Source organism: Ambystoma mexicanum, chromosome 1q, assembly GCF_040938575.1.
Source record: "Ambystoma mexicanum isolate Mex_15411 chromosome 1q, UKY_AmexF1_1, whole genome shotgun sequence".
Classification (NCBI taxonomy): Eukaryota; Metazoa; Chordata; class Amphibia; order Caudata; family Ambystomatidae; genus Ambystoma; species Ambystoma mexicanum.
In genome coordinates, this window is record NC_090922.1 from 1,462,288,224 (window position 1) to 1,462,315,857 (window position 27,634).

Here is a 27,634-nt window from a genome sequence, read left to right on the forward strand (position 1 = left end):
TAAAACGCTCAGCTTCCATCTGGACTCTACCCTCTCCCTGACGAAACAAATCAATTTGGTGGTTTCAGCATCAGCATACACATGCAAACTTGTGACTGCTTGCAGACCTTTCATCACCATTCCAAATTGCATCATCCTGGCAAAAACTCTACTTATGGCCAAAATTGACTACAGCAATGCCCTTTACCTGGGGACTAGTCAAAAGAACATCAACAAACTTCAAGTAATTCAGAAGAACGCTATCAGAGCAGCCCTCAACATCCCCAGAAAAGCGCACATCTCTGACACCAGACGGAATCTCCACTGGCTCCCCGTTGCACTCAGAATATCTCACAAAACCCTTGCACTCACACACAAGTGCTTAGCCAACCAAGCACCAGAATACCTGGATAACCGTTTCACTGCGCATACACAACCACCCAAGCACTCAGATCTGCACAAGCTCACTCACTTGCTATACCTAGATTTAAACTACTGAAAGCAGGGGGGGGTCAAGTTTCCCTGTCCTTGCCTCTAAACTCTGGAATACACTCCCCAACACACTTAGAACCAAACTCTTTTACCCTGCATTTAAGAACAAAGCCAAACACTGGCGCACTGAGCACGACCTAGCCACCACTTTTGTATAAGTGGTAATTTCTGTCACTCTGTTGCGCCTGCATTGTTTAGACTCTTATATGCGGACAGCCTCAGCTTCTATATGTAAATCCTATGTAATGTTTGAAACCGATGTACCGTTATATACCATACACTTCCTCTATGTACCTGTACCCCCAATGTACCTGGAACCCCAAGAATTGTAATTGGAGGATGTTATTTGTAACCTTTGCAAGAAATGCTCCCAGATGCCTCCGAGCCAGGTGAGAAATATAAATAAACCAAATACAAATATCTCTCTCCCAGGTGCTATGAATCAAAGAGTTGGTCTGTTATCCTAAGACGTTTTCGTTTGTTCACATAGAGCAAGACGGCCCTCCGTACATCAAGTGTATGGAGGCTTCTTTCAGCTGAGTTGGATGGATTTTGAAAAGAAGGTAGGATGTTCTATGGATTGATTAACATGGAACTTTGAGATTAATTTAGGTGAAAACCTAGGCTGTGATCTGAGGACAACCTTGTCCTGCTGGATTATGAAGAAAGGGTCTTGTAATGACAACAACTGTAGCTCACTGACTCGTTTTATAGAGGTGATTGGTACTAGGAATGCAGTTTTGTAAGACAGATGTTTTAGGCTAGATCCTAGCCCAGCGGAGGGTTGGAAATTGGGTACGATTTTGTTGCATTGACAGTCATTTTTTCGGAGGGTGTTTTTACGAAAACACTTTGCTGAAATAAGTCATTGACATTTGGGGAGGAGGGGGGGAGTGCAGATAGGGGTTGGGGGATCAGGAACAGTTAAACATAGGTGAGGGCAGGGGGAGACCCCCAAAATTAAAATGTTGTCGACTTTTTTCAGCAAAATTCCTTCGTACAAACACCAGTCGAAAAATGACTGTCGATGATATGACATAGAACCAGAAATTGGAGGGTATAGCCTCTTTACCCATTCCTTGAATGCTTTAATGGCAGGGACTTTCCGGCAGGACACCTTGTTTTGTGAGTGGTGAAAGCCAACAGGGCCGCCAGATGGAGTTCAATACTAGGCTGGAGTCTAGTAGGTAAAGCATGTAATGTAGCATGCTAGCTGGGGAACATCCCGTCGGGTTTAGTGGGTTGTGACCTGCACCATATCACAAATCTTTACCACTTATTGAAGTAGCAGTGCCTGGTGTTGGGTTTTCGTGCCTCTTTTAGGATATCCATACTCCTTTGTGGAAGATTTAAGTGACCAAATTCTATGACTTCAGGAACAAAGCTGACAAAATCGTAGGTTGAGGGCGTGGGCGGAGTAATGCTTCCTTGTTTTGTGTTAGCATGTTGTAAGGGTACGGGCCCTTGATTGGGTCGCACATTGCCAGTTTGAGCAGATGTGGAAACCAAGGTTGTCTCGCCCAAATAGGAGCGACTAGGATTAGAGACTTTTTCCTGGTGCATCTTGTGCAACATCTTGCTCAGGAGTGGTGTCGGGAGTGGGAAAAGCGTAAGCACATTTCCCCCCGACTAGTTCCTCCACAGGGCATTCCCTTTGGACCGTGGTTGGGGAATCCTGCACGTGAAGACTGGGCATTGTGCGTTTAGGCTTGTGGAAAACAAGTCAAAGGCGTGGACCCTTTGTGAGTATATTCCATCTAGGATATTTTTGTTGAGTTGCCACTCGTGTTCTTCTGGCAGAGGGTATCTGCTTAGAATATCTGCCAGAGAATGGAGTTCCCCTGGAACACGTTGAGAGGTTAGGAACATGTTCTGATTGATTGGCCACTTCAATATTTTTTGGGATAGCTTGGAAAGACTGAGTGTATGTACCTCCCTGTTTGTTTATGTAGAACATGGCAGTAGTGCTGTCTGCAAGGACTTGTACTGTCTGAACTGTAAGATGTTGCTGAAAAGCTTGAAGAGCCTTGAGGACTGCCAAAAGTTCCAGGAAGTTGATGTGTCTTTGGGCTGTAGCACGTGTCCACTGACTGTGGGCTGTGTGGTGGAGGAAGTGATCCCCCCCATCCAACAAGTGAGGCGTCTGTAGTTAAGAATGCTTGTGCTGGTGAAACACAGAAGGGTTTTCCTTTTAGCAGGTTGTCCCTGGACCACCAGCGAAGGGCCTGTACCAGTGTTAGCAAAACAACCACTAGATCGTCCCACTGACCAGCCTTGTAGTAAGGTACTTGCCACAGCATGTTTTGTACTCTATTGTTTGATGGGAAAGCCAACTCCTCTTTCGAAATTGTTTGAAAGTCTTTGTTAGTTTGATGCAAACTGAAATTTGTCCGAACACGGCTGAGGGAGACTAATTGTATAGGAGGAAGGATCTGTGCCCGGCTGAGGGGGAGCCGGGTTGAACCGGTTAGTCACCCAAGAGAGATTATTCTCTGAATGTTGTAAAAGGGAATCTGAGCCCGGAAGACTACACCACACCATTTGCATTTAGCGAGAAGGATTGCCAAAACATTTTTTAGTATAGGCCCTTTGACGAGATTCCACTAGGACTGAATTATTATTATTTGATGGTCATAGCTTGCTCCCATCTTAGATTTAGATTGGCGTTAATCACACCCTTGATAAAGTTCAATAAACACCCTTGAACTGTTGGTCACTTGACTTGTTGGTCACTTGTGTCCGTCTTACTTTGATACCATGCCTTCCTTACATATGGTGTCAGTGTGGGATGTGACTCAAATGAAACAAATTGGGGAACCCTACAATTCCAGAAGCTTAGTCATAAAGCCTACAACCCCTCTTATTGCCATGAAAGAATCAATAGGCTTTGATATCTGTAGAGGTAGAGACGCTACTATCCCTCCTGGGAAAAGAGGAAGCTTTCCCACAGAATTAGGTTTGATACCCCCTCCTGGTTGTTATATAAGATTGGCCCCAAAATCTGGGCTGGAAGTTCGGTATAGATGCTTAAACAGGTATCATTGATCCCGAATATCCAGGGAGACAAATGTTTTCTTACAGAACCATAGTGAAGACCCATTTGACGCACATCTTGGGGACAAAATCGCCCAAGGGATTCTTGAAAAGACTCAATTTCCTTGTTTTAAAGAAAGTGAGCCAGAAGAAACAGAGCGGTACCTTGGGCTTTGGCTAAGATGATGAACCATCTACCACTGAAGAGAAAAAAATGAGAAGAGCTTACCATCTATCCCGACATAGTCTAAGCAAGGATTGCTATATAGAAAAAAAACATCCACAATAGGCTTGAGTAAAACTCAGTTAGTAATCCCAAAAACCAACCAGAAGATCGTATCTGACAAGGGAACACTTAGGACAATCCAAAACCCAAGCGCACACAGAGGAAAGTTTTACTGGCCAGGTATCCATGCCAATATAAAAATCTTTATTCATACATGTGAAACAGGTCAGAAAACCAGTACGCACATCCCATTGCCTGCTCCTTTGAATCCTTTACCAATAATAGAAGTCCCTTACTCAAGAATTGGGATGGCCATCATTGGTCCTTTAGAAACGTCTAGACTGGTTAACAAATATGTCCTTGTGATTGTCGACTATGCAACAAGATACCCCGAGGCATTCCCTATGCGGAACATCACTCAGCAAATTCTAAAGCACCTCCTACCATTTTTACTCCGAGTTGGCTTTCCTAAGGAAATCTTGACGGACCAAGGATCAAACTTTATGAGCAATCTCATGGGTGAGGTCAAGGAGCTGATCCATATTACCACCTTACGGACTTCAGTTTACCACCCCCTAACAGATGGTTTGGTAGAGAGATTCACTAAAACACTTAAAATGCTCCCAAGAAAGTTGGTAGATAAGGACGGGAAGGGCTGGGACCGTATAATTCTGTGGGCACTATTTGCAGTAACAGAAAACGCTCAGGCATCCATTGGATTCTCTCCTTTTGAACTACTTTATGGAAGAGACCCTAGAGATGTCCTGAACATGCTCTGGGAGACCTGGGAAGAAAGAGAAGAGGCACCAATTCCCCTTTTGCAAAACTGCTACCCAATTGCAAGAGCAAATGAGACTTGTTCGAAATCTAGTTTATACTCATATGGAAAAGGTCCAAATCCAATAAAAGTCCACCTATGACAAAAAGGCAAACTTAAGATCTTTTTCCATGGGACCAAGAGTATTGGTCCTCTTGCCAACCTCAGAAAACAAGCTTGTCTATAAGTGGCATAGGCCATACGAAATACTGGAACAAACAGGAACCTGCACTTATAAGTTAGCACAACCCGACAGGAAACAGAAGGTCCATCTATATCACGTAAATCTCTTAAAAGAGTGGAAGGAAAACCCATCTGCAACCAATGCCACAATACTATCCTGTTTGGTGCCACAAGAAATAGCCAGCTTTGAATTAATTCCTCAAGAGCTATGTAATCAACAATAAGAAGTTTTAAAGGATTTAATTGTATCATTTCCCGATGTATTCTCGGAGAAAACAGGAAGGCACCTAGCACAACATTAGAACCCCAAAGGGAAAAGTGGTTAATCTGAAACATATAAGCTCCTGCAAGCCCGTAAACAGCTAGTGGTTGAGGAAGTGAATAAAATGTTAAGAGTAAATATTATCGAACCCTCTTCAAGCCCATGGTCCTCTTATCGTATTAGTCACCAAACCTGAACATTCCTGGAGGTTTTGCATAGATTTCCGTCAAGTTAATATCATTTTTGACTTCAATGCCTATCCTATGCCACGCATCGAGGAGCCAACTGAAAATCGGAAACGCTACTTTTCTATCAACCCTAGACTTTACAAAAGGGTACTGGCAGGTCCCAGTGTATGGACCTGATAAGGAAAAGACAGCTTTCATGACGCCCCTGGGACTGTTCCAGTTCAAATTCCTCCCTTTTGGCTTACACAGGCTCCAGCCACTTTCTAACGACAAAATAGTACAGCCCTACTCTGATTTCTGTGGAGCTTATATTGACGTTATCGTCATTTATAGTAAAACTTGGGAAGACCATCGTTTCCAACTTTTTACTATTATGAGAACCCTCATAGAAGCTGGCCTAACTGCCAATCCATCCAAATGCAGGTTGGCCCAGTCAGCCGTGAAATATCTCAGCTTTTTTGTAGGGAATGGTAGTGTACAACCTCAACGCAAGAAAGTGAAGGCAGTCCTAAATACTGCTACACCTAAAACTAAAAGATCACAGAGCATTCCTAGAGTTAATTGGTTATTACTGTAAGTTTATCCCTAACTTCTCGGGCAGGACAGCTAGGCTGACAGAAAAATTAAAGAACGCCAAACCACAGAAAATTGATTGGACTAACAAGGACGATATATGTTACAACCTAAAACAAAACCTGTGCTAGAACCCAATCCTAAAGGTAGTAGATTTCTCAAAGGAAATTGTATTACAAACAGACGCCTCCCTTACAGGGCTAGGAGCAGTCATATGACAAATTAGCGACGGATTGGAACATCGCATCTTATTTACGAGTCAGAAACTTTTCCCACGTGATACAAATTACTCTGTGCTGGATTTAGAGGCCATTGCCATCAAGTGGGCCATTATCAACCACAGATACTACCTCCAAGGAAGAAAGCTCACACTTGTAGTGGACCATTCTCCACTAGTTTGGATGAGCCCACAAAAAGATTCTAACCCTCGAGTCATGCAATGAGTCTTAGACCTGTAACCTTACTGTTTCACTATGAAGGACTGAAAAGGCAAAGACCAAAGGTACGTGGATTTCCTCTCTCGGTTCCCCTGCGAAACCGATGCGGCTACATCGCATAGGGGAAGGGTATGTGAGAAACCTGAAGGTGTCTCACTCGCTAGTCCCTGGGGATCTGTCATCCAGGTGGCTGGGACACATACATCGCTTTTGGTTCCAGTTACTAGGGGTGGACGAGTACGGGAGGATCACCTGGATGAGGGGCCCTCAGGGAGTGGAAGTGGGACACCGGAGAGTGAGACGCTGCATTCCCCTTCCCAGTAACACCTTTTCCCCATACCTAGAAATTCAAACCCCTCCTCACACCCCCACTTTTCCGACACAAACCCCTTCTCACGGACAGTTCAGTGAGCGACAATGGACTAACACCAGAACCATACACCTCGCATGTCTTAACACCATGGATAGACAAGGTCAGGCATTTACGGTTTACTACACACACCTGACTTTCATTACACTTCCCCACACGGATAAAAGGCGGAGCATGAAAGCACACCCAGAGTAAGGCAAACCACCCGTGGAAACAGGAGTTTCAAGATGGCAGTCTAATACAAGGAGAAAGACGGCGAGACCAGAGGGAGAGAGTCAGAAGGAGCAAAGTATCCAGGACCTCTAAAGACCATTATTTTCGTGAGCCTTGGAAAGTAAGAAACCGAAGACCAGGAGCTAAAGTTGATCAAACCTGCAAAGTGTTCGGAGGTACCTGGGGCTCTCTCACTTTGATAACCAAGGCGGGGAGGAGCGATTGCCGCTGTGATAATGTTGTTGGCGCCTACAACAAAGCTGCGTCAGAAAAGACAGCACAGCCGGTGGGTCAGAGAGACCCATATCAAACCAGCTTGTGTTTTGAACCAAGGGTGCAAGCAGCAACATTGTACAAAGAAAACAGTGCGTGAGGCGTTTGCAGAGAGAGACGTGAATAGAATCGGAACCAAAGGAGTAATTGAACTTTACATTTCGAACTTTGGTAGGCCAACAAAAGATACCATACACAGAGTGGTCCGGCTGCACATGGGCGCTCATTCGAAAGTCTCTATCAGGTTTCGGATGCAGAGTGTGATAAAAAGGAATAACATAATCGAAGTGGTCACGCAACGGGTCAAGCTAAACCCAATAGTTTTAGGTAAATCACAATTGGTCCATGCCTGGCTGAGGGAGACTTATTGTCCGAAAGAAAGGGATCTGAGTCCGGCAGAGGGGGATCCAGGGTGAACCGTGAGTCACCCGAGAAAGAATTCTATGAACATTGGTTTAAAAGGGAAGTGAGCCCGGAAGAGGGGGATCCTACTTGGAACTTACTAAAAGGATCTGAGCCCGGCTCAGGGGGATCCACTGTGAACACCCAACTTTGAATACATTTGAAAAGAAAGAACAAGTTACTTTCTTACCTGGTAACGTTCTTTCGATGGGATGGTCTGACGACGTATTCCATATCTATGACAGGTAATCACCACAGCTGTGCTGCTTCGGAAACTTTTTTTTTCGGCGTCTGCATCGATGACGTTGATGCGCCGTCGTCGAGGACCTCCGCTGACGTCCGACGTCATCCCATGTGATAAGTAGGACACACGACGCCCGTAGCCTCAGTTGTAGTTTTTTCCCCCAGAACGTGTGACATTAGTCTACTGCCAGTCAGACACAAAGCCTTGCGGAACGTAAGCTGCAATCGCAAAAGAAATTCTGCAGCGGGGAAGGTAGGGAGGGAGCGATATGGAATACGTCGTCGGACCATCCCATCGAAAGAACGTTACCAGGTAAGAAAGTAACTTGTTCTTCGAGGGGATTGGGTCCTCCGACGTATTCCATATCTATGACAGACTCCCAAAGCAGTACCAGAGCAAGGAGGAGGGAAAGAATTTAGAATCAAAATTTAGAATTGCCAATCAAATAGCAGAGCAAAGGACCGCCTTGCCAAAGGCCAGATCCTGTCCTCGGATGGAATCGAGGGAATAGTGACGTACAAATGTATGTACTGAAGCCCAGGTGGCTGCATCACAGATGTTGCGAATAGGAACGCCCCTCTGAGGGCAGTATATGCAGCCAAGCCATACCCCTGGTAGAATGGGCCTGCAAGCCAGCCGGTGGGTCTTTACCCGCCAAGCGGTAACACTCCGAGATGGCCAAAATAATCCAGCAAGACAAAGTCTGTTTCGTCACAGCTAGTCCCAAACGCTTTCCAGCATAACCAATAAAGAGTTGATCGTCCACTCTGACCCGGGACATGCGTGAAACATAAAAGCTTAAAGCTCTCCTAGGATCAAGCCTATGGAGCCTCTCCTCTTCCTTACCAGGAAGCGGAGCAGGATAGAACGCCGGAAGAACAACCTTCTGGCTCAAATGAAATTCCGAAACCACCTTCGGAAGAAAAGAAGGACGAACTCTAAGGACAACCCTGTCCTTGTGAAATACAGTGAAGGGTGGCTTAACTGAAAGTGCCTGTAACTCGCTCACTCTGCGAGCGGAAGTAACCGCAACCAAAAACACAGTTTTCAGAGTTAACAGCCTCAAAGGGCAAGAATGTAAAGGCTCAAACGGAGCACCCATAAGAAACTTAAGAACAAGGTTTAAATCCCAACCGGGCACCAGGAAAGGTGACGGAGGGAACACATTAGTGAGCCCTTTCAGAAACTGTGAAATTAAAGGGATTTTAAAGTAGGAACACTCTTCAGACGAGCGCTTAAAGATGGACAGGCCGCCAGGTAACCTTTAATGGTACCCACTTGCAAGCCCCTGTGGGCCAAAGAAAGTAAAAAGGACAGAACCATGGGGATGTCACATGCAAAAGGATCCACATTCTGAACTCTGCACCAGTCGCAGAACTTACGCCAATGGCAACGGTACAGAGACTTTGTTGCTGGCCGTCGGGCCGAGAGCAACACCTCCATCACGTCTTCAGGGAGGTCCCAATCCTTATACCTCAACCTTTCAGAAGCCAAGCGTGAAGGTTGAGGGATCTGAACTCTGGATGGAGAACCTGACCCCCCCCTCCCGTGAGAGCAGATCGTCTCGGTAGGGAAGACGACGTGGAGGACAGATGGACAAGTCGAGAAGGTCCGGGAACCACGTCCTCCGAGCCCACGCCGGAGCAATGAGGATCATCCGGGAACCGAACTTCTGTAACCTCCGCAGCACTTGCGGGATGACGGGGACTGGAGGAAACGCGTCCAGCAGTGGGAATGACCACTCCACCACGAACGCGTCTCCTAAGGCTCCTTTTGGAGGAAATTCCCGCGAGCAGAACCTCTCGCACTTCCAGGTTGATACTAGAGGTGAAGAGATCGACTGGAGGGGTCCCTCAAAGGGCGAAGATCTCAAGGAAAATCTCCTGAGCCAACTACCACTCGTGAGGGATCGTGCTCTGCCTGTTCAGAGCGTCCGCCGTCACGTTTTCGTCTCCGGCCAGATGAACTGCTGAGATCGAAACTTCCTGCTGGATGGCCCAGAACTCGAGCTGCATCGCCTCCCTGCACAGAGGAAGTGACCCTGCCCCCCCCCCTTTTTGTTGAGGTAGTGCATGGCCACTGTGTTGTCCGTCAGGATCAGGACATTCTTTCCTTGCACAGTCGGCAGAAAAGCCTTCAGGGCTAGCCTGACGGCCCTCTGCTCCAACAGATTGATATGGAGTCTGGACTCCGACGGAGACCAACGACCGCTGACTGTCAGCTCGTTGGCATGAGCTCCCCATCCCGTGAGGGATGCATCCGTCACGATCGTCACCTCCGGCCAGGGAAGCCAAAACGGAGCCCCCTTCATCAAGTTGCCTTCGACGGCCAACCACAGAAGGTCCTGGGCGACCGAGGGCGGCACCTGAACCGGGTCCGACATCCTGCCGGAGGACTGCGACCATTGCATCATGAGTGCCCACTGCAAAGATCTCATCCGCAGGCGAGCCTCTGGCACCAGAAGAATGCAGGATGCCATGAGGTCGAGCAACCTCAAGAACTCTAACGCTGGGAGCGTCTAGGCATGCTGAAACTTGTGTACCATCTGCTGAATGTGAAGAGCCCTCACCTGGGGAGGAAAACACTGCCCCAGGGAAGTGTCGAGCACTGCTCCGATGTACTGGAGCCGCAGCGTTGGTGTCAAATGGGACTTCTTTAAATTGAGGGAGAAGCCCAGCCTGTGAAGGGAATGGCAGGTGACGGACAGATGATCCAGGACTTGCTCGGGAGAGCTCCCCCTGATCAACCAATCGTCCAGGTAAGGGTAGACGTGAATCCCCCCCTTGCCTGAGATGCGCTGCCACCACCACCATGAGCTTGGTGAAAACCCACGGGGTGGAGGTCAATCCGAACGGCAGGACCCGAAACTGAAAGTGCGAGTCGCCAACCGCGAACCTCAGGTACTTCTTGTGCTTGGGATGGATAGGCACATGGAAGTAAGCATCCTTGAGGTCGAGAGACACCAACCAGTCCTGAAGCTGAAGGGCCTGGAGGACTTGAGAGAGAGTAACCATCTTGAACTTGTCCTTCCTGAGGAGTTTGTTCAAACCGCGCAAGTCCATGATGGGTCTCAATCCCCCGTCTTTCTTCTAAATCAAAAAATAAGGGGAATACCATCCCTTGTTCCTCTCCGCTACAGGCACCAGTTCTATGGCGCCTTTCTCCAGCAGGGCTTGAATTTCCTGCTCAAGAAGCGGATCCGGACTCTTCAAAGAGAGGTTCCCTGGTGGATTGTCGTGAGGCCTCTGCCGAAAGGGAAGACAGTAGCCGTGGGTTATGATCTCCAGAACCCACACATCTGAAGTAATGGCACGCCACTCTACAAGATGCTGCGCCAGCCTTCCCCCAACAGGCGAACCATGGGACATGGCCTCATGACTGAGTGATAGCGGCTGCAGCGTTACCTGAGGGCAAAGAGGCAACTGCCCGAGCGGCCTTGGCACCACGGGTACCCTGTCGTCCACCTCTGGTACCCCTGCGTTGGCCTCGGACTGCTAGCTCCTCTCGCTTCACTGAAGGATGAGTAATAGCGAAAGGAACCACCCCTCCATTGCTGTCCCCTAGGACGAAAAGGCAGAGGTTGGCGAACTGCAGCGCCCAACGACTTCGCTGCAGCTTTGGAGGTCTGCAACCTCTCAAGGTCTCGTCAGCCTGGCTGCCAAAAAGGTGTTCACCGTCAAAGGGCATGTTGAGGAGCCGGGACTGCACATCAGGAGCAAACCCCGACTTCCGCAACCACGCAAACCTGAGTATCACGGTGCTCGCCGCCATGGACCTGCTGACGCATTCAGCCATGTCCAAACCCGACTGAACGGACTCACACATGGCATCCTTACCATCCTGGACCATAGCAAGGAAACCATCCCGTTCATCCCCTTCGGGAATATGTTCAGCCGCTAAAGCAACACAGTTCCACAGAGTGTGTGTGAGAAACGAGACAAGGCACATATGGAGTTGGCCGCCTGAAGCGCCATACCACCCGAAGAAAACACTTTCTTCGCCCAGCCATCAAAACGTTTGTCGTCCCTATCAGGAGGGATGGTAGGGTACGACGCCTGCTTTGCCGGGGCCGTGGCCGCCTGCACCACCAAACTCTCTGGAGTGGGGTGCCTGGTCAAGTAGCAGGGGTCGCTACTGGCTGGACGGTATTTTCGCGACAAGGACCTGCCCACTGGCGGGAGACTCTCCGGAGCAGTCCAAGCCGCCGCCACCCTTCTCTGTAGAGCCATATGAAACGGCAGTACCGAGTCAGTTGGGGGACCAACATCAAGGATGTCCGTTAGATCATCCTGCGCAAACTCCCCTGGGGGAGCAGACCATCCCAAGTACTCGGAGACCCTAGCCATAAGGCGCCGGTACGAGGAATCGGCATGAGAGCCAGGCTCAGGCCTACAAAACTCCACCTCCGGAGAGGTGTCCAGTCCACTGGCATCATGCAGTGACTGCCTCAAATCATCAAATTGGCTATGGCCCGAGACCATCTCATCTGGAACGTGACTAGGAACCAGGCCATCAGAATCCTCATCCACCTCCGAAATATATTCCAGGTGGTGAAAAGAAGGCACCCGACAGTGCTTGCTCTTAACCAGAGCCTTTCTAGGGGGTTCCCCCGTGCCACGGGGTACCTCCGACACCCCGGCCTCGAAAGGCGTCGATGGCGTCAAGTGAATCGGCGCTGGCGTCGAGAGAACAGGCATCAACGCGGAGAGGATCGGCGTTGACGTTGAGTAAATCGGCGTCGATGTCGGATGCAGCGCCGCCAGCATCAACGGCGTCGAAACAGTCCTCGAAGCCGGAGCTCCGAGCGTGTCCTTCGACGACCTGAGCGTCGCCGGCTTCGACGACTTCCTCGGAGCCGGAGGCCTCGAGAAAGCCTGTCGACGCCCTCGACGCCTCAGGCGCCGATGTCTTCCTCGAAGACATCACAGGTGCACACGGTCTCGAACGCGTCGAGGACCGGGACCTGGTACCCCCTTGTCCGAACGAGACCTCTCCCGTGACTCGTGCCGACTACCCTTGCGAACGGTGTCTCTCGACCTCTCACGGCCGACCCCACTCGGGGGCGCGGACGGTTTAGTACACTGCGACTCGAGAATCGCCAGCATTTTCTTCCCGAAGGAAGCCCATTCCTCCGGCGTCGCACGGCTGGTGGGGTAAGCGACGTGCCGGACAGAGTCCTCAGAAGAGGACCTGGAAGACGACCGCTGTCGGCGCTTCCGAGAATGCCTCGAAGAGGCCGAGGAGTGGCGAGACCGACTCCTAGAAGGAGACCCACGAGACTTCCGACGACGACGCGGAGAGTCACCTCTCGAATCATCCGTCGAAAGCCCCGCAGACTTCGACTTCCGGAGCTTGGACACCCGACCTACCGACAACTTCTTCTTACATTCCCGTAAGGCTTTGGGCGTGAGCGACTGGCAGTCGATACAGTCATTCGTGTCGTGGGCCTCCCCGAGGCACCAGAGGCAGGCGTCGTGTGAGTCCGTCACCGACATCTTGGACCCACACTCCCCGCACTTCTTGAAGCCCGGACGCAGGGTCAAAGACGAAGTAGAAGACATCTTCTTACGAAGGAATTTCTCACAAAAACGAACAGGTTCGAAGAACCGAGAAGAACAGAACTCCAAAGAGTCGAGGCGTAACCAAGATTCACGAAGCAACACGTTTGCGGAAAAAACGGAACTGAGGCTACGGGCGTCGTGCGTCCTACTTATCACATCGGATGACGTCGGAGGAGGTCCCCGACGACGACACATCGACGTAGGAAAAAAAAGTTTCCGAAGCAGCACAGCTGTGGTGATTACCTGTCATAGATATGGAATACGTCAGAGGACCCAATCCCCTCGAAATAACGTTTACATATTGTTTTTGCACAGCAGGCCCTTCCGAGTCTAGAGACTTACAAGTAGTAAAGAGGTTTCAACCTAGAACGTCCTGAACTGCGAAGATTGAACTGCATCCTTGTGCCGCAGAAGCCAGAGTGTGCACTTTGCTTGAGTGAACCCCTGGCCCTGTACTGAAAAGGTGGGGAAGGGAGGCCAATTATCCCGACATCATTTTGTGAACACTTTCTTTTTCATGAACTTCACCCCACACTATTTGTATTTAGCGATAAGGATTGGCAATAGGTTTTTGAGTATAGGCCCTTTTATTTTAATGAGACTCCGCTAGGACTGCATTATTATTATTTGATGGTCCTAGCTTGCTCCCATCTTAGATGTAGGTTTAGATAGGCGTTTATCACACCCTTGATAAAGTTCAATAATCACTTTTGAACTGTGGTCATTTGTGTCCGTCTTACATTGATATCATGCTTTCTTTACACCACCTTTGTGAGATTTGGTGTAAGTAAGGAGGGCTGAATATGTCTTTGTACAGACTGTAACAGCGGGATGAAATGAGTGGTGGACTTCCTGTCTCCCAGAATGTCCTCCACAAAGTCCTTGTCTATTTGCATCTCTTGGGTGTCAATACTTAAGTGTTGGGAAGCCTTCAGCAGCAGTCTTTGTTTTGTAGTTGAGTGTCTACGGGAGATTCGTCTACCGGCTGGTCATGGTGGTCAGGCAACTGGATGACATAGATGTTATCATCGTCATAGTATTGGTCCTGACTATATAGGTCCCCTTGAGAGTCGGAGTGTCATGCCCGCGCCGCTGGCGCACGCATTGGCAACCATCATGGACTACCTGGTACTCATTTATCTTCCTAATACTCTTTGAACAACTCCTATTCATGCCTTGGTCTTTAATTTCCATTTGCTTCTTTCTTATTTTATTCAACTAACTACATTTACCATAATGCACCTTGCTACAGTCCTCAATTCCTGGCTATTCTCATTCCTCGTTATTCGGACCACAATCCCCAGAAGCACTAGCGGCCAGTGCTGCTTCCACCAGCTCAGGACCAGAGAGGGAGGAGGCAGATTGTCTTCAGGTGTGCTGCTCCAGGTGCTGTCAATTAGCCTGCCTCAGAACAGGGCAGGGCTGTATATAAGCAGCTGCATGCAGGAGCACAGTGTCTTGCATCTTGAGATCTCCCCGCTCCGGTTTGCCTTGACCCTCTACTTTGTATGCTGTTCCTGTTGCTGCATTATCCTGCTTTGATCCAGTGCCCCCCTCTGGGCTCCCTGCGTTGCAGCCTGCCTCACTCCGGCTGCCTACAGTCCTTGTCCTCTGGGCTCCCTGCCTTGCAGCCTGCCTCACTCTGGCTGCCTACAGTCCTTGTCCTCTGGGCTCCCTGCCCTGCAGCCTGCCTCACTCCGGCTGCCTACAGTCCTTGTCCTCTGGGCTCCCTACCTTGCAGCCTGCCTCCCTCCGGCTGCCTACAGCCCTTGTCCTCTGCGCTCCTTGCCTTGCAGCCTGCTCCCTCCGCTGCCTACAGCCATTGTCCTCTGGGCTCCCTACCTTGCAGCTTGCAACCCTCTGCTGTCTCCAAGCCCTTGTCCTCTGGGCTCCCTACCTTGCAGCCTGCACCTCTTCGCTGCCTACAGCCCTTGCCCTCTGGGCTCCTTCCTTGCAGCCTGCTCCCTCCGCTGCCTACAGCCCGTGTCCTCTGGGCTCCCTGCCTTGCAGCTCGCGACCTTCTGCTGTCTCCAGCCCTTGTCCTCTGGGCTCCCTACCTTGCAGCCTGCACCTCTTCGCTGCCTACAGCCCTTGTCTTCTGGGCTCCTTCCTTGCAGCCTGTCTCCCTCCGCTGCCTACAGCCCTTTGTCCTCTGGGCTCCCTGCCTTGCGGCTTGCTACACTCCTCTGCCACTTAGCTGCCTACAGCCCTGCTCCTCTGGGCTCCCTACCTCGCGGCCCTATTCTTTTGAGCTCTCTGCCTGTCGCCTACTACTAATCTCTCTCTGTCCTGTTCCTCTGGACTCCCTGCCTTGCAGCCTACTACAGTCCTCCGCAGTCCACTACAGTTTGCCTGCACCTAGTGCCACTCTTGACTGCAGACCTGCTTCCTACTTTGCAGCCCTTCTGTTTTCCTGACTGCTGCTCCCTTGTTCTCTTCCTTGAGTCCTCTGTACTCCACCTTAGGTTATCTACTTCAGTCTAACTGCCTTTCCTTCATTTCCTTCTGCTAGATTGCTCATAGACTTCCTTTTCACTGGATATTTCTGTTCTTGTCTTCTCATGTGTCTTATGTAATCCCTTTGTACAGAGTTTGCCCGTTGGTTTCCGGCAGGCAACCTCTGCCCCTTCCCCTTGTCGCGTTTTCAGTGTTACAGACACCACTGCTGTTGTTCCCAGCCATGAGCATACAGCGTGGGCCTCTGTTATAGCAATCTGTGCAGAAGGCTGGAGTTTCCTAAGGTTCGTGGAACACTCTTTCCCATTTCAGCATACACCCCAAGAGAGAATCCAGTTTGTTTGTACCTTTGTATCTTTTGCCCCTTTTGGCTCACAGCTACAGTTTCCTACTCTTCTTTCTTGTTGAACTTCCTGCTGTGTGTGCTTATCTGCTACCTTACTTCAGCACAGCCACCCAAAACCTACCGGGGTGCCCTGTGCCACTCTTGACAGAGTGCCATTCCTGACACGGAGTCTTGTGACTCTGAGAGATCCACATTATCCAAGCCCTGAGAGGAGTCTTGGTAGGTGAAGGCTGTGGGGCCAAGGACAGAGGTGCTAGGCTGTGCCTCAAGATACGTTTTTTTGGCAGGGGGTTGAAGTGTTGGGGTCCCTGGCTGTGAGGTATCTCTAAGGGATAATTTTTCTGAATGCTTGTCCATAAAGTCAACTAATCCTCTTTAAAATTTTGTTAAATGGTTCAGGAGTATAGTCACATGAAGGTGGGAAGCCTGACATGGTACGGGTAGCTTTTGGAGGGTGTCTGGCCCTTGTGATGCATAGCCTGAGAGTTTGTCTATGGGGGAGGAGAATGCATTTTGGACGACAAAGGCACTGGGGATTAGCCGGGACGTGTTTTTAAATTAATTCCTGCATTTTCAGCGTTTGTTTGGGGACGCTGACGCACCTTTCGGTGCCTGTTTTTAGGCACACGAAAGGAGGTCCTTTTTTTGTGCGGAATCCGAACCGACCTTGGGGTCCGTTTCGGAGGCCTGTCGTGAGGTGGAAGCTTAAGTGATGGCCCACAGGACAGGGAAGATCTTGAGGCTTTGTCCGCGGACACCGCATGGGCCTCGATGCTCAACGATTTCGTCGAATGTCGGCCGAGCGGTGTGTGCTTAATGTTTTTAGATTTTTGTGTGCTATGGCCCCCGGGTGTCGTCTCTGTCACAGAGTCGCCGGACTGCTTATTGGAGTCGGTGCCCGCACTAGTGGTTCCAGCGAACCCTGCTCGCCTTCGGTGTCACAAAGGACAACGATACTGCCCTCGAGTAACGTCGATGGAGTCCTCTGTCACGTCGATGGAGGCTTCGGCCTGCATTGCGTGAACGGCCCAGCATTTAGTGCATCAATCTTTGAGAGTTTTTGGACGGAAAGGTTTGCAGGACTTGCAATGTTTTTCAGGGCGATACCTAGGAAGACAGTAACTGCACACTCGTTGCATGTTTTTCCACGGGAATTTTCAGTGGCAGGTAGAGCGAAATTTAAAAGGCGTTTTGTCCATAATTATTGAAAAGGGAAGTTAGGTGAGTAAAAGGGAAAGGGGATGGAAGAATATAGATTCTTTAAAAGAAATCAGTATGAACACCTCCCTCCTCTCTCCCTACTGTAAGGGCCGAGGCCGGTGAAGGCCGCGCCTGGTCGTCGACTCAGTCAAGTCGACGATGTCGTTTTTTGACTCTGCGGCAAAAGTGGACAATAGAGAAAGAAGAGAAGTCTACGAATAAACTTTCAACTAGTCAATAGGCATCAGCCTGGAAAGGAACTCTGCTACTTGTGACCGACCACGATGGCAGAAAGAAACCATCTGAAGGACCTCGACACATGAAGGACCATGGCTACAGTACACACCACATTAGGGATAGTATTACTAACACGTCCTGTCGACGTCCATTTTGGAGTTTCAAGAACAAATCCACTAGATGTCGGACTATCAAAGTATGGCTAATGCCAGGGAACTCCGCTTAATGCTTCCGACCAGTATGGCGGAAAAAAACAATCTGAGGGTCCTAGACGCGCGAGGGATCATGGGTACAGTGGACGTCACACTAGGGATAGTATTACTTGCACGCCCTGTGTCGACGCCTATTTGAGTTTCGAAAAACAAACTGTAATACTCCGCATCTTCCACTAGATGTTGGCCTATGCACAGTATGTGATCTAAGCAGATTCCATAAGCCTCAGAAATTATATATAAGTAATCAAAGCTCTCCATTAACGAGAAAAAAAAGACCTGAAAATCATCAGTACAGTACCATACCCTTACCGTAGTCACCATCCCCCCAGTCTCCGATTTGTTTGTGCCTAAAGACATTTTAGTTGCAAGCATATGTATTACAGCCAATATAACACTGCCCTCAGGGAAAGGGGATTCCCTCCTAGAACAGTAGCAAAAACACACTTCAACTACAGGTTTCAGGTCTAATGACTTTGGCAGATTCCTAATTCCGAAGGGCAGAAACCTTGTCATTTTGACAGAGCAGCCACGATGAATACATGGAGCACTACCTCTGAAAAATCATACTCTCCTGCAGTTATGGACAATGAACACTGTGGCAACTTAATGTGTGGCCATTTCATTCTTTGACAAAACACGTATATTGCTACACAAAAGCACAGAATTGTAATAGTCAGTGTACCAGATGGGTACTATTGGTGTGAAATAGTCCTCATAGTATGAACTTCCCTAGAGGGTATTGTCATTTCGAAAGCCCCACCTCGACACTCCACGAGTCGGATCTCGATGACTGGCAGATGAGTTGTCATGTCTTCCAGGACGCAGACATCACCGATTAGGTTGCTGCATTGAGAAAAGGGCAGATGTTAGTGTCGGCATGAGGACTGTTCACTAAGCAGACAGGACATGCTAGATTTATGTTGAGTTACTCAGCTGGGTTTATTTATGGGATAAGAGTAGAGACCAAAACCAAGTTTGGTGTTATCCTTACCTTTTAGCGACAGACACCGGTTACCCCCCCACAGAGCAATCCTTGCATGCTGGGTTCTCTTACATCCTGTACTTTTATCAGTTTTTTCCTACCATCCATCTAGAACCAGCAGCAGTCTGCACACCCTGTTTACTGGGCAGGGAATCTTTACATTTCTAGTTGTGCATGATTTTTCATCTTACTCTATTCAATTGGACTACATTTGGTACTGTTCTCAAAAGCTTCTGAAGTAATGTGGTGTGTCAGCTTCAGCAACATAATGCTATCAGTTTGGTGACTTTAGGAGTGTGGGACCATGACGACGGCCATTGAATCCCTGACCATATTGGGCCATATAGGGACGAATCTCTGAACGTATTAGATCACAAATGTGCTGTGTATGGTAATCTCTGCTTGGTAATAATTCTCATTTTAGAAATGGTTTCAAGACTAGTGTTTACTAAATATGAATATAAGTGGTTGGGAGAGAATGTGCAATATGTGGATTAGAGATCAATAAGAAGTACTCGATTTTTGGTCCAGGAATCCTCTACTAAAGATTGGCCTCTGCTACTGAGAAGACGTTCGAAGAATTGATCCGATTCAGATGTTTTATCAAGCATTGAATTTAGCTAAGAACAGGATTTTCCCTGTTTAAACTGCTGAAGGTAGGGTAACATTCTGGGGTTGAACTAATACAGCAGTTCCAGGTTGTGAGGTCATGGCTAGCTGTCTATAGGTTGACCCGATCTAAACTGCGGCCAAGAGTGCCCAGTAGTAGGTGGCAGCAGGGTGTCCACAGAGAGGCTCCAAGGGAGTAACTATCTTAGCGATAGCATGGCGGACGTGGACTGGACGACTGGGTTTCAGGAATTTTAACAGAAAATAGAGCTGGGGAGAGTATGTGAGGAGAAGGCGACCTGCAACGGTAGGTTGTATTCCCATTTCAGGTGAGGTGTACATTTGACATTGTCCCTACGCTGAAGGTTTTCTCCTTTTGAAATTCTTAGCTGCTTGCCACCCCTAGATGAGATGTGGTACTTAAACACATAATGAGAAGCAGATCACGAGAGTACCTAGCTCGTGTTTAGACATGGACGGGGCACTCAGTAAGGGCTTTCAGGCCTTAATTCTATGTACACTGACTAGTTGACTGCTGTTATTATTTGGTTTGGGAGTGGTGCAAATGGGAGTATGGAGAAAGTAAGCCTGTTTTAGGGTTAGGGTTCTAGCAGAAGATAATCATAGTTTTATCAGTGACTAGTCTGAGTCCCTCATGTAATGCATGCCCTGTAGCTGTCCCCAGTGTAGAGAGAAAGTTATAATCTGTTTACACCTCGGGCATCAGATTGGTGACTTAATATAATTGAATACTTGCTGTTAATCCATACTGTGTGGCAGGCAAGTTTAATTTCTGTGATCACAATAGGTCATGGAAATAGGTTTCCTCATGGGTATCCTATGTGTGGAAAAAGGTTGTCCCACTGGTATTCGGGATTATTGGTGCGTAAAGCATGATCCTTTTAACAGGTGTCCGGTAGTTCTGTATAGGAGAATAAAGAGTTAAGACCCATGGTGCTATCTTTCCAGATAACTAATCACAGAGGTATATGGGGGGTGCGTAAAGGGCAGACGTCTTGGAGCCTATGAGAAAAAATGAATCGGGAGCATTTTATTTTGCCTATTTATATCGTTTACAGGTGCAGTACAGTCCTTGCTGGTTAACCATGTTAAACTGTGAACAGTGTGGTCAAGTGAATTAAACAGTCAGAGTGAGGAAGATGCTTGGGTGGAGAATATCTGTTGCATTTGGCTTTCCGTTTCGCTTCTACGTAGATTGGAAATGTACCCAGATGTTCAGGCTTGCCATTAAACATTGCAATACGTGCTGCATATCCAAAGCTGCAAATGGTACCCTTTGGCACATTAATTCCACTCTCAAATCAGAGTTACCCCCTGCTCACTCCGAGAGTTTTCATCTATATGTTGCTAATTTATTAGCTTCTTCTCATCCCACAAAGGAATCTTCCCTCTTAGTCCTTCTCCATCTATCTGCCGCCTTTGTTACTGGGAGTCACACTTGAGCAATAAACCCTGAGCCGCGGGACCATTACCGAGCCAGGTAATGCCCTGGGACCCAAAGTTACAGGCCAGAGCGAAGCGAGGGTCTTAACGAAGGCCCCGGGGCATTACCTGACTCGGTAATGCCCAGCGGCAACGGGTTTATTGCCATTAGTACCCCTGCCTGCAAGACCAGGGTACTAATTGCATAATGTTACTTTTTTCGGAACAGAAGAAAGAAAAAAAAAAGAAAAAAAAATAATCTCTGAAAAAAATGGCCACCGGGGAAGGGAATAATGAGTCTGTTTTCCCTTTCCATGGCGGCCATCGGGAGCAGACGAGCTGGAGACAGAGTCCACAGCACGTCTGCTCTCGAAAAAACTAGGTAAGTGGGGTTGGGAGGGCGACGAGGGGATTGTTGGGGGTGGGAGTGGTGAAAACACTAACCTGAATCCCTTGCAGGAGAGGATGGCAGCCTCCAGCCCTGGGGAGGCTTGAAGCGGGGGATTATCCTGTTACTAGCCTCCTCATTGGCTGAGGGGCTGCCACACCTCCCGGCCGGAGACGTGAACGAAGCGAAAGCTCCGATGGATTCTCTGCGAGGTATACACCAGGCGAGGGCCAATCAGAATGCTTGTTACATTCTGGCTGACCCTCGCCGTGTACTAATAGCAATAAGCTTCGCTTGGACCTGTACCTATGGGCCCCGTGGCATTACCTGACTCAATAATGGACCCGCTGGCTAGGGGCTTATTGCTTAAGTGCGATTCCCAGTAACAAAGACGGAAGATTTTTTGGGGCATTTTAAAAAAAAATGCTATTAGTACCCCGATCTTGCGGGCTGGGGTACTAATATTCTTTATGTACACTTTTTTGCTGTAATGGATTTTTACATGGCTTTATTTTAACACGATTAATATTGTATGCTTTTTTTTAAATACTGGCAACTTTCATGGCTTTAGCGCTGAATTAAGTTTGATTGACTATTCCTTATTCTTTTCTTTCTTTTCTTTGTATTGCAGGTACTAGTGCTGCATTAGTTCTCTCCTCACCTCCCTGGCTGCTCCCATACTGTAGATTTGGCTTTGAATGTTTGTTCTTTTCTACCCTTCACTATGGTGTTCCACAAGTCTCAGTCCATGGTCCTCTCCTTTCCTTGTACATTATTCCTCTTCTGCTATTATGAAGGCATTCTGTTTTTCTCGTCACCTTTATCCGACGATTTGCAGATATTTTTCTCAATCTTCTTTTTGGACTCACAACAGTCTATTTCATACTGTCTCTGCTGTTGAACTCTCAATGTGGTCCCATACTCTTCACCTTAATTCTTTGAATACTGAGATTAACTTCTTTCCTGCCCCCTCTGCTCATAATAGCCCACCTCATCATCTATTGCTTCTCATCCAGACTTTCATCTTCCATCTTCCATCTTCCTCTAATTTGGCATCCTTCTTTCATAGTCTGTAAGGAACTCATGGTGGCAACAGTAAAGACAGACAAGTGATCACAGTTCAAGGGTGTTTATTAACCTGTAAATTAGGTTTATAGTGATTATTTCGAAAATAAAGTTTCGAAACAAAAAGCTGTGACAAGCTATATTTCACATGCAAAGTGCATTTCTTTCTAAACCAATCCGTCGACAATAGTCATGGACTGGTTTCAATTGAAATGCACTTTCAGATGTTAAAAGTAGCATTTCAATGATTTTATTTGTAACTTTGAAACGTTACATGGAGTTGTCCAGTGCTGTAATTTCAGCACTGGACAACTTCATGTAACGTTTCAAAGTTTGTGTATATTGGGGAGGGAGAGTTCCTCCCCAGCCCCCACAACCACCACGCCACCCTCCCGCCCCCAACCCTAACCAAGCCCCAACCCTAACCCTAACCCTGACCCTAACCCTAACCCCAACCCCAACCCCAACGCTAACATAACCCTTAAACTAACCCAAACCCCAACCCTAACCCTATTTTAACCCTTAAACTAACCCTAGCCCTGACCCTAAACCCAACCCTAACCCTAAACCCTAAACCCTAAACCCTAACCCTAGCCCTAGCCCCAAGCCTAACCCTAGCACCAAACCTAACCCCAACCCCAACCCTAACCCTGGCCCCAGCCCTGCACTAATACTTACCATCACATTTCAATGGCAAACCTTCGAATTTTTTTAGACAAAATTGTAATTCAAAGGAATGGCATTTAGACAAAAAAAATTCAAAGGTTTGCGGTTCACAACTTTTGCATTCATTAGAATGACCGGATACCATAAATGCAGGGTGGAAAAATGCCCAGCCTAAATCTAAGATGGGAGCAAGCTTCATCCATCAAATGAAAAATAAGGCAGTCATTGGGGTGTCTTGACAAAGTAATAGGCCTATACTAAAAAAAAAAAAACCTACAGCCAAATCCTTACAACTAATTACATAAAGAGTGTGGGATAGGGTTTTCAATAAAGAAAGAAGTGTTCACAAATAATAAGGCAGGATGTGATTGCCAGGGGTCTCCCTTCCCCACCTTTTGAGCACAGGACAAAGTGGATCTCCCGACCACAGCACACGCTCTAAGCTTTCCCAGCACGAGCCGACAGTTCCATTCCAGCTATGAGGTTCTTCGATGGTTAAGTCTCCTTTCAATGAAAAGTTTCTTGCCTTCGAGGGCCTGATGTGTTCAACAAAACAGACAAACAAAATGTTCTGTTCCAAATGGACTTTGGGTGATGACTTTTTACCCCTGGATCTCTCTCGGTCAGGCTCGGATTCAAATGACATGGGGGACAATCCACTTCCCCTAGCCTTTCAATACTTCTTGCTATCACAAATCTTAATGTCTTTTTAAACAGCTCCTCAGCTCAGGCTTGGTCCCTTTTTGTTGGCCTCCCTCGGCCGGGTTTACTCTTGCCAACTTTTGCTAAACAGTTCAATGTGGACATCCTCAGTGGGGTTCCTTCTTGTCAACATAATGTATTCCGGGAATTTAGACTTCACCCTCTTTTATCGGCATCCCTCTTTCGGGTCCACTCTTATCATTCATATCTTTCTCATTAATTTCTTGTCATGCAGGACTCACTTCACACAAATCTGTCGGCCAAAGACTTTCAACTGTACAGAGGATTTTACAAGACCCCTGTATGACCACTTTGACCCCCTTTTGCCTTTTTCTTAAGGTCTTCTGATTGCAGTAACTTCTTTTTTTTAAATATTGTTTTATTATTTGAAAAACTACAGTTTGAAATTGTATTACAAACTTTTGTTTCACAACAGCCGAATTAACTTTCGAACCAACACCAACAGATCAAATCAGAATCAAACATATCAAAACAATCTAAAAAGAAGAGAGAACAGAGGCGAAACAAAGAAGGAAGGAAAATTTGACATTAAATATCTGTTTTCAAAATCATATCAAAATAGTTCACAGTTGCACAAACAAGTTGTGTGCTGTGACCAGAGATGATCCTAGCCCACCACGTCTGCATGTCATCATCCAGAGGTGCAAATTGACCCAGATGCAACGATCGCTGGATAGTTGTTCGCTGACATTCAACTAGTAGATGTTTAGTGGTTTCTATCGAAGATTCACAAAAACGACACAGATTGTCTTTTAAGGATGGCTCCCTTCTTTGCCATAGGACTTCCTTGGTTTTTAGGATGTTGGCTCGAAACAGTAAGAATTGAGCTCTATGATAGCGGGATGGGCAATGTAAAAGGTAGCGAGCTGGTTCGTTAAGTTTCCTAGAGTCATGATCCATCACTTTCGTCATTATTGATGCTCCATGCCCAATAATCAATTTTCTTTTTTGCATGTTGTGGCCGTGGTAGGAGTTCTTCATCGCTGATGTTTGCTGCAGATAGATACACCACTAATTTGCAAAACCAAGTATTAAGAAGATCGGACTTTTTTGGCATCTGGTTGAAAGCAAACAATTTGTATGCGGGTGCCGGCGCCTCCAAGGACATTTTACGCAGTGTTGCTAATGAGTTCCATACCATTTTCATGTGTAGGGAGTTAATGGCTAGTTCATATCTCACAATAGCAATAGGAGTGGACTGTGGGAGCTTCAAAACCCTCCGCCAAAATTGACCTTCTAAAACATGCCAGGTTTGCTCACTTATATTCCAACCTGCAATAGGCCCGAATATCATTACTGGCACCACTTTTTGCTGATAGAATTTAATGACAGGTTCCAGAGAAAATGTACCGTAGTTCCTGTTAATTTTTACAGCTTGCAGTGTTAATTTCTTCATTTTAGAAATTAGTTCTGTCACCCATTGCTGTTCTCTGATGGAATTATTGATTGTATACCCAAGTATCTTATTGAGTCAACAGATGAAATAATAGCTTCTGTAATTTTCCACCTAAAGGATGTACCCTTTTTTCCTTTGACATTTCCAATTGAAACAATCTTTGTTTTTGTGGTGTTTATGGTTAGTTCATTTAGATCCATATATTTTTGCAGACCTGTTAGTAGCCTCTGCAGCCCAATTTGCGTTCGATCCATCAGTACCAAATCGTCTGCATATACAATACATTTGATTGCGGTTTGGTTTATTTTGGGGGAGAAGCATGGAATTTGCATGAGAAAGGTTGGTAAGTCTGCCAGAAACAACTTAAATAGCTCTGTGGCTAAGGGGCAACCTTGCTTGACACCTTTTTGGGTCATGATGGAGTTGGTAAGCAGCCCGTTGTTATTCAACCTCACTTTGATTGAGGTATGGGCATGTAACGCCATTATTGGTTCCAGGATAGATGCAGGACAGCACCACTTCCGTAGTTTTGCCCAGAACAGGTTGCGATTTACACCATCGAAAGCTTGTTTCAAGTCAATGAAGGCAAGATGTAATTTGCCATTTGATTTCATGGTTTCCAATTTTAAGATTGTTAGGATGAGTAAGTTAACATCAACCCCAACACCTTTTGTGAACCCAGTTTGCCATCTGTCATTTATTAGCAAGTTTTCTGCCCATTTGGCAAGTTTGATGCGCAGATTTGAGCCGAATATTTTACCTATCGTATCTAGCAGGGCGATTGGGCGATAGTTGTTTGGGTCGTCCCAACTGCCCCGCTTATGTATCGAAACGATAATCGCAGTCCTCCAAGAGTCAGGCAATTTTTTTAGCCGATCTGATTTTAGTGAAGAGATTTCCAATAAAAGCTGCCCACTCTTTTGGATATCGTTTTAGGTCGATATTTGAAATCAAATCTGGCCCAATAGCGCGTGAGTTCTTTAGCGCCTTGATAGCAATAATAAGGTTGTCGTGTTCCATTAGCACGTCCCATTGTGTATCCACAGAGCTAGGCGTTGTCACATCGTTACCATCTGAGTTTTGGAAGACCAAAGAGAAATGCGATTCCCATATGTCGCCTGAGATGGTGTTTATTACATATGGGGTGCTTTTGGAGAAGTCCATATTCAGTATCTTCCAAATATCACGAGTGTTATTTGTCATGATTAGGCGTAACATGTGTTCCGCACGATCTTGCTCTATTATTTTTGCCTGCGACCTTGCCCAATTTCTATACCGCGTACGTCTAGCTTTTATTGCTTGTTGAGCCTCGGATTTTGGTAAGCGTTTCTTTAATCGCCTTAAATCTTTCCGCATTACCTTTTTCTCATCGTGCAGCACCTTACAATAAATATGTTGGTGAGACCGACCTTGATTTTGAGACCCAACTACAGGCATTTTGAAGGCAGTCAGCATGGAAGTATAATCTGCCCCATGATTAGCTGGAATGTTCATAAGCTTTGTGCTGAGCCCTTGGATCTGGTTGCTGCTTAATCGTAGACAATTTCCACCTGAATTTACTTCCAAAGTGATGTTACTTGAGCAATCTGGCAAAGGCATTTCCATCACCATGCAGAGTTGTAACAGGCAGTGGTCACTATATTTCATTTGTTTTATTTCTAATTCAACAATCAGGGTTGCAAGATTACTTGAAATCCATATGTAATCGAGAATGCGGTTTGTGGATTCACGATGCCACGTTGGCTTAGCAGGGATGTCTCCTTTAGTTGTTCCATTTAGCATGTGTAGATCACGAATCAACATGGCAGTCTGCCAACAGCTCTCTCTATCGTCAATCAAGGCAAGAGGGACCAACTGATAATTCCCCGACAAATGTTCAAACCTGAACCAATTGCAATTCAAGTCCCCGCAGCAAATCACTGATATGTTGGTGTAGGTCAGCATTGCAACGTCGATTAATTCAGCAATTGCGGATATAAAGATGTCTGACCTGATCTTTGTCGGGTTCCAGTAAGTGTTTATAATCAGAAAGTATTTTCTCGCGTAAGCTTTTTTGACCGTTGTTTGCAGGATTGTACCTTGTACATATGGATTGGGATTTGTAGACTCAAGCACGGCCCATGATCTTGATATCCTCACCATGGTTATAAGGCCAGAGCTTGGAAGGCCTTTGGCATTTTTTACTGCTGGATTTAAAAATACAGTAAATTCATCGCAAATGGGAGGTGAGCAGAGCCAAGTTTCTTGCAAACATAAAATGAAGACATTTGCTAGCGGTGTTTCAAAATCATTAAATAAGTGCTTGTATCCACATGTGTTCCAAGAAATGAAAAGGATTGAATTGCCAGAATTATTCAGTCATGGCTAATGTTGGTTTCTAGGCCCATTATCTTTGGTATTTTTTACAGTAGCTTTTCTTTGCGGGACTTGATGTGATCTTGAGGACAGTGTGCCAAACATCGATTGTCTTAGAGCAGCCGCATCAACTGGTTTCATTGGTCTCTTAGATCCATCTTTGGAGCATTCAGGTCGATTTGAAACTTCACAATCTGGTTCAACCAGTATTTCGAAACCAAAAAACAACAGTTCATCACTTGCATTTAGAAGGGTGCTGCGTATAGTAGCTGAGTTGATATGTAACAAGACCTGGTCTG

The 27,634-nt window shown here is 47.0% G+C and overlaps 1 protein-coding gene across 1 annotated transcript in view; it reads right to left on the bottom strand.

Moving 5' to 3' along the window:
• The window catches only part of HECTD3 (HECT domain E3 ubiquitin protein ligase 3), a 623,726-nt gene that overhangs the window by 372,580 nt on the left and 223,512 nt on the right, over window positions 1–27,634 (bottom strand). Inside the window, exon 7 of the mRNA XM_069642356.1 lies at window positions 18,469–18,551. Coding sequence (XP_069498457.1) covers window positions 18,469–18,551 — 83 coding nt within the window. The remainder of the gene's footprint in view (window positions 1–18,468; window positions 18,552–27,634) is intronic.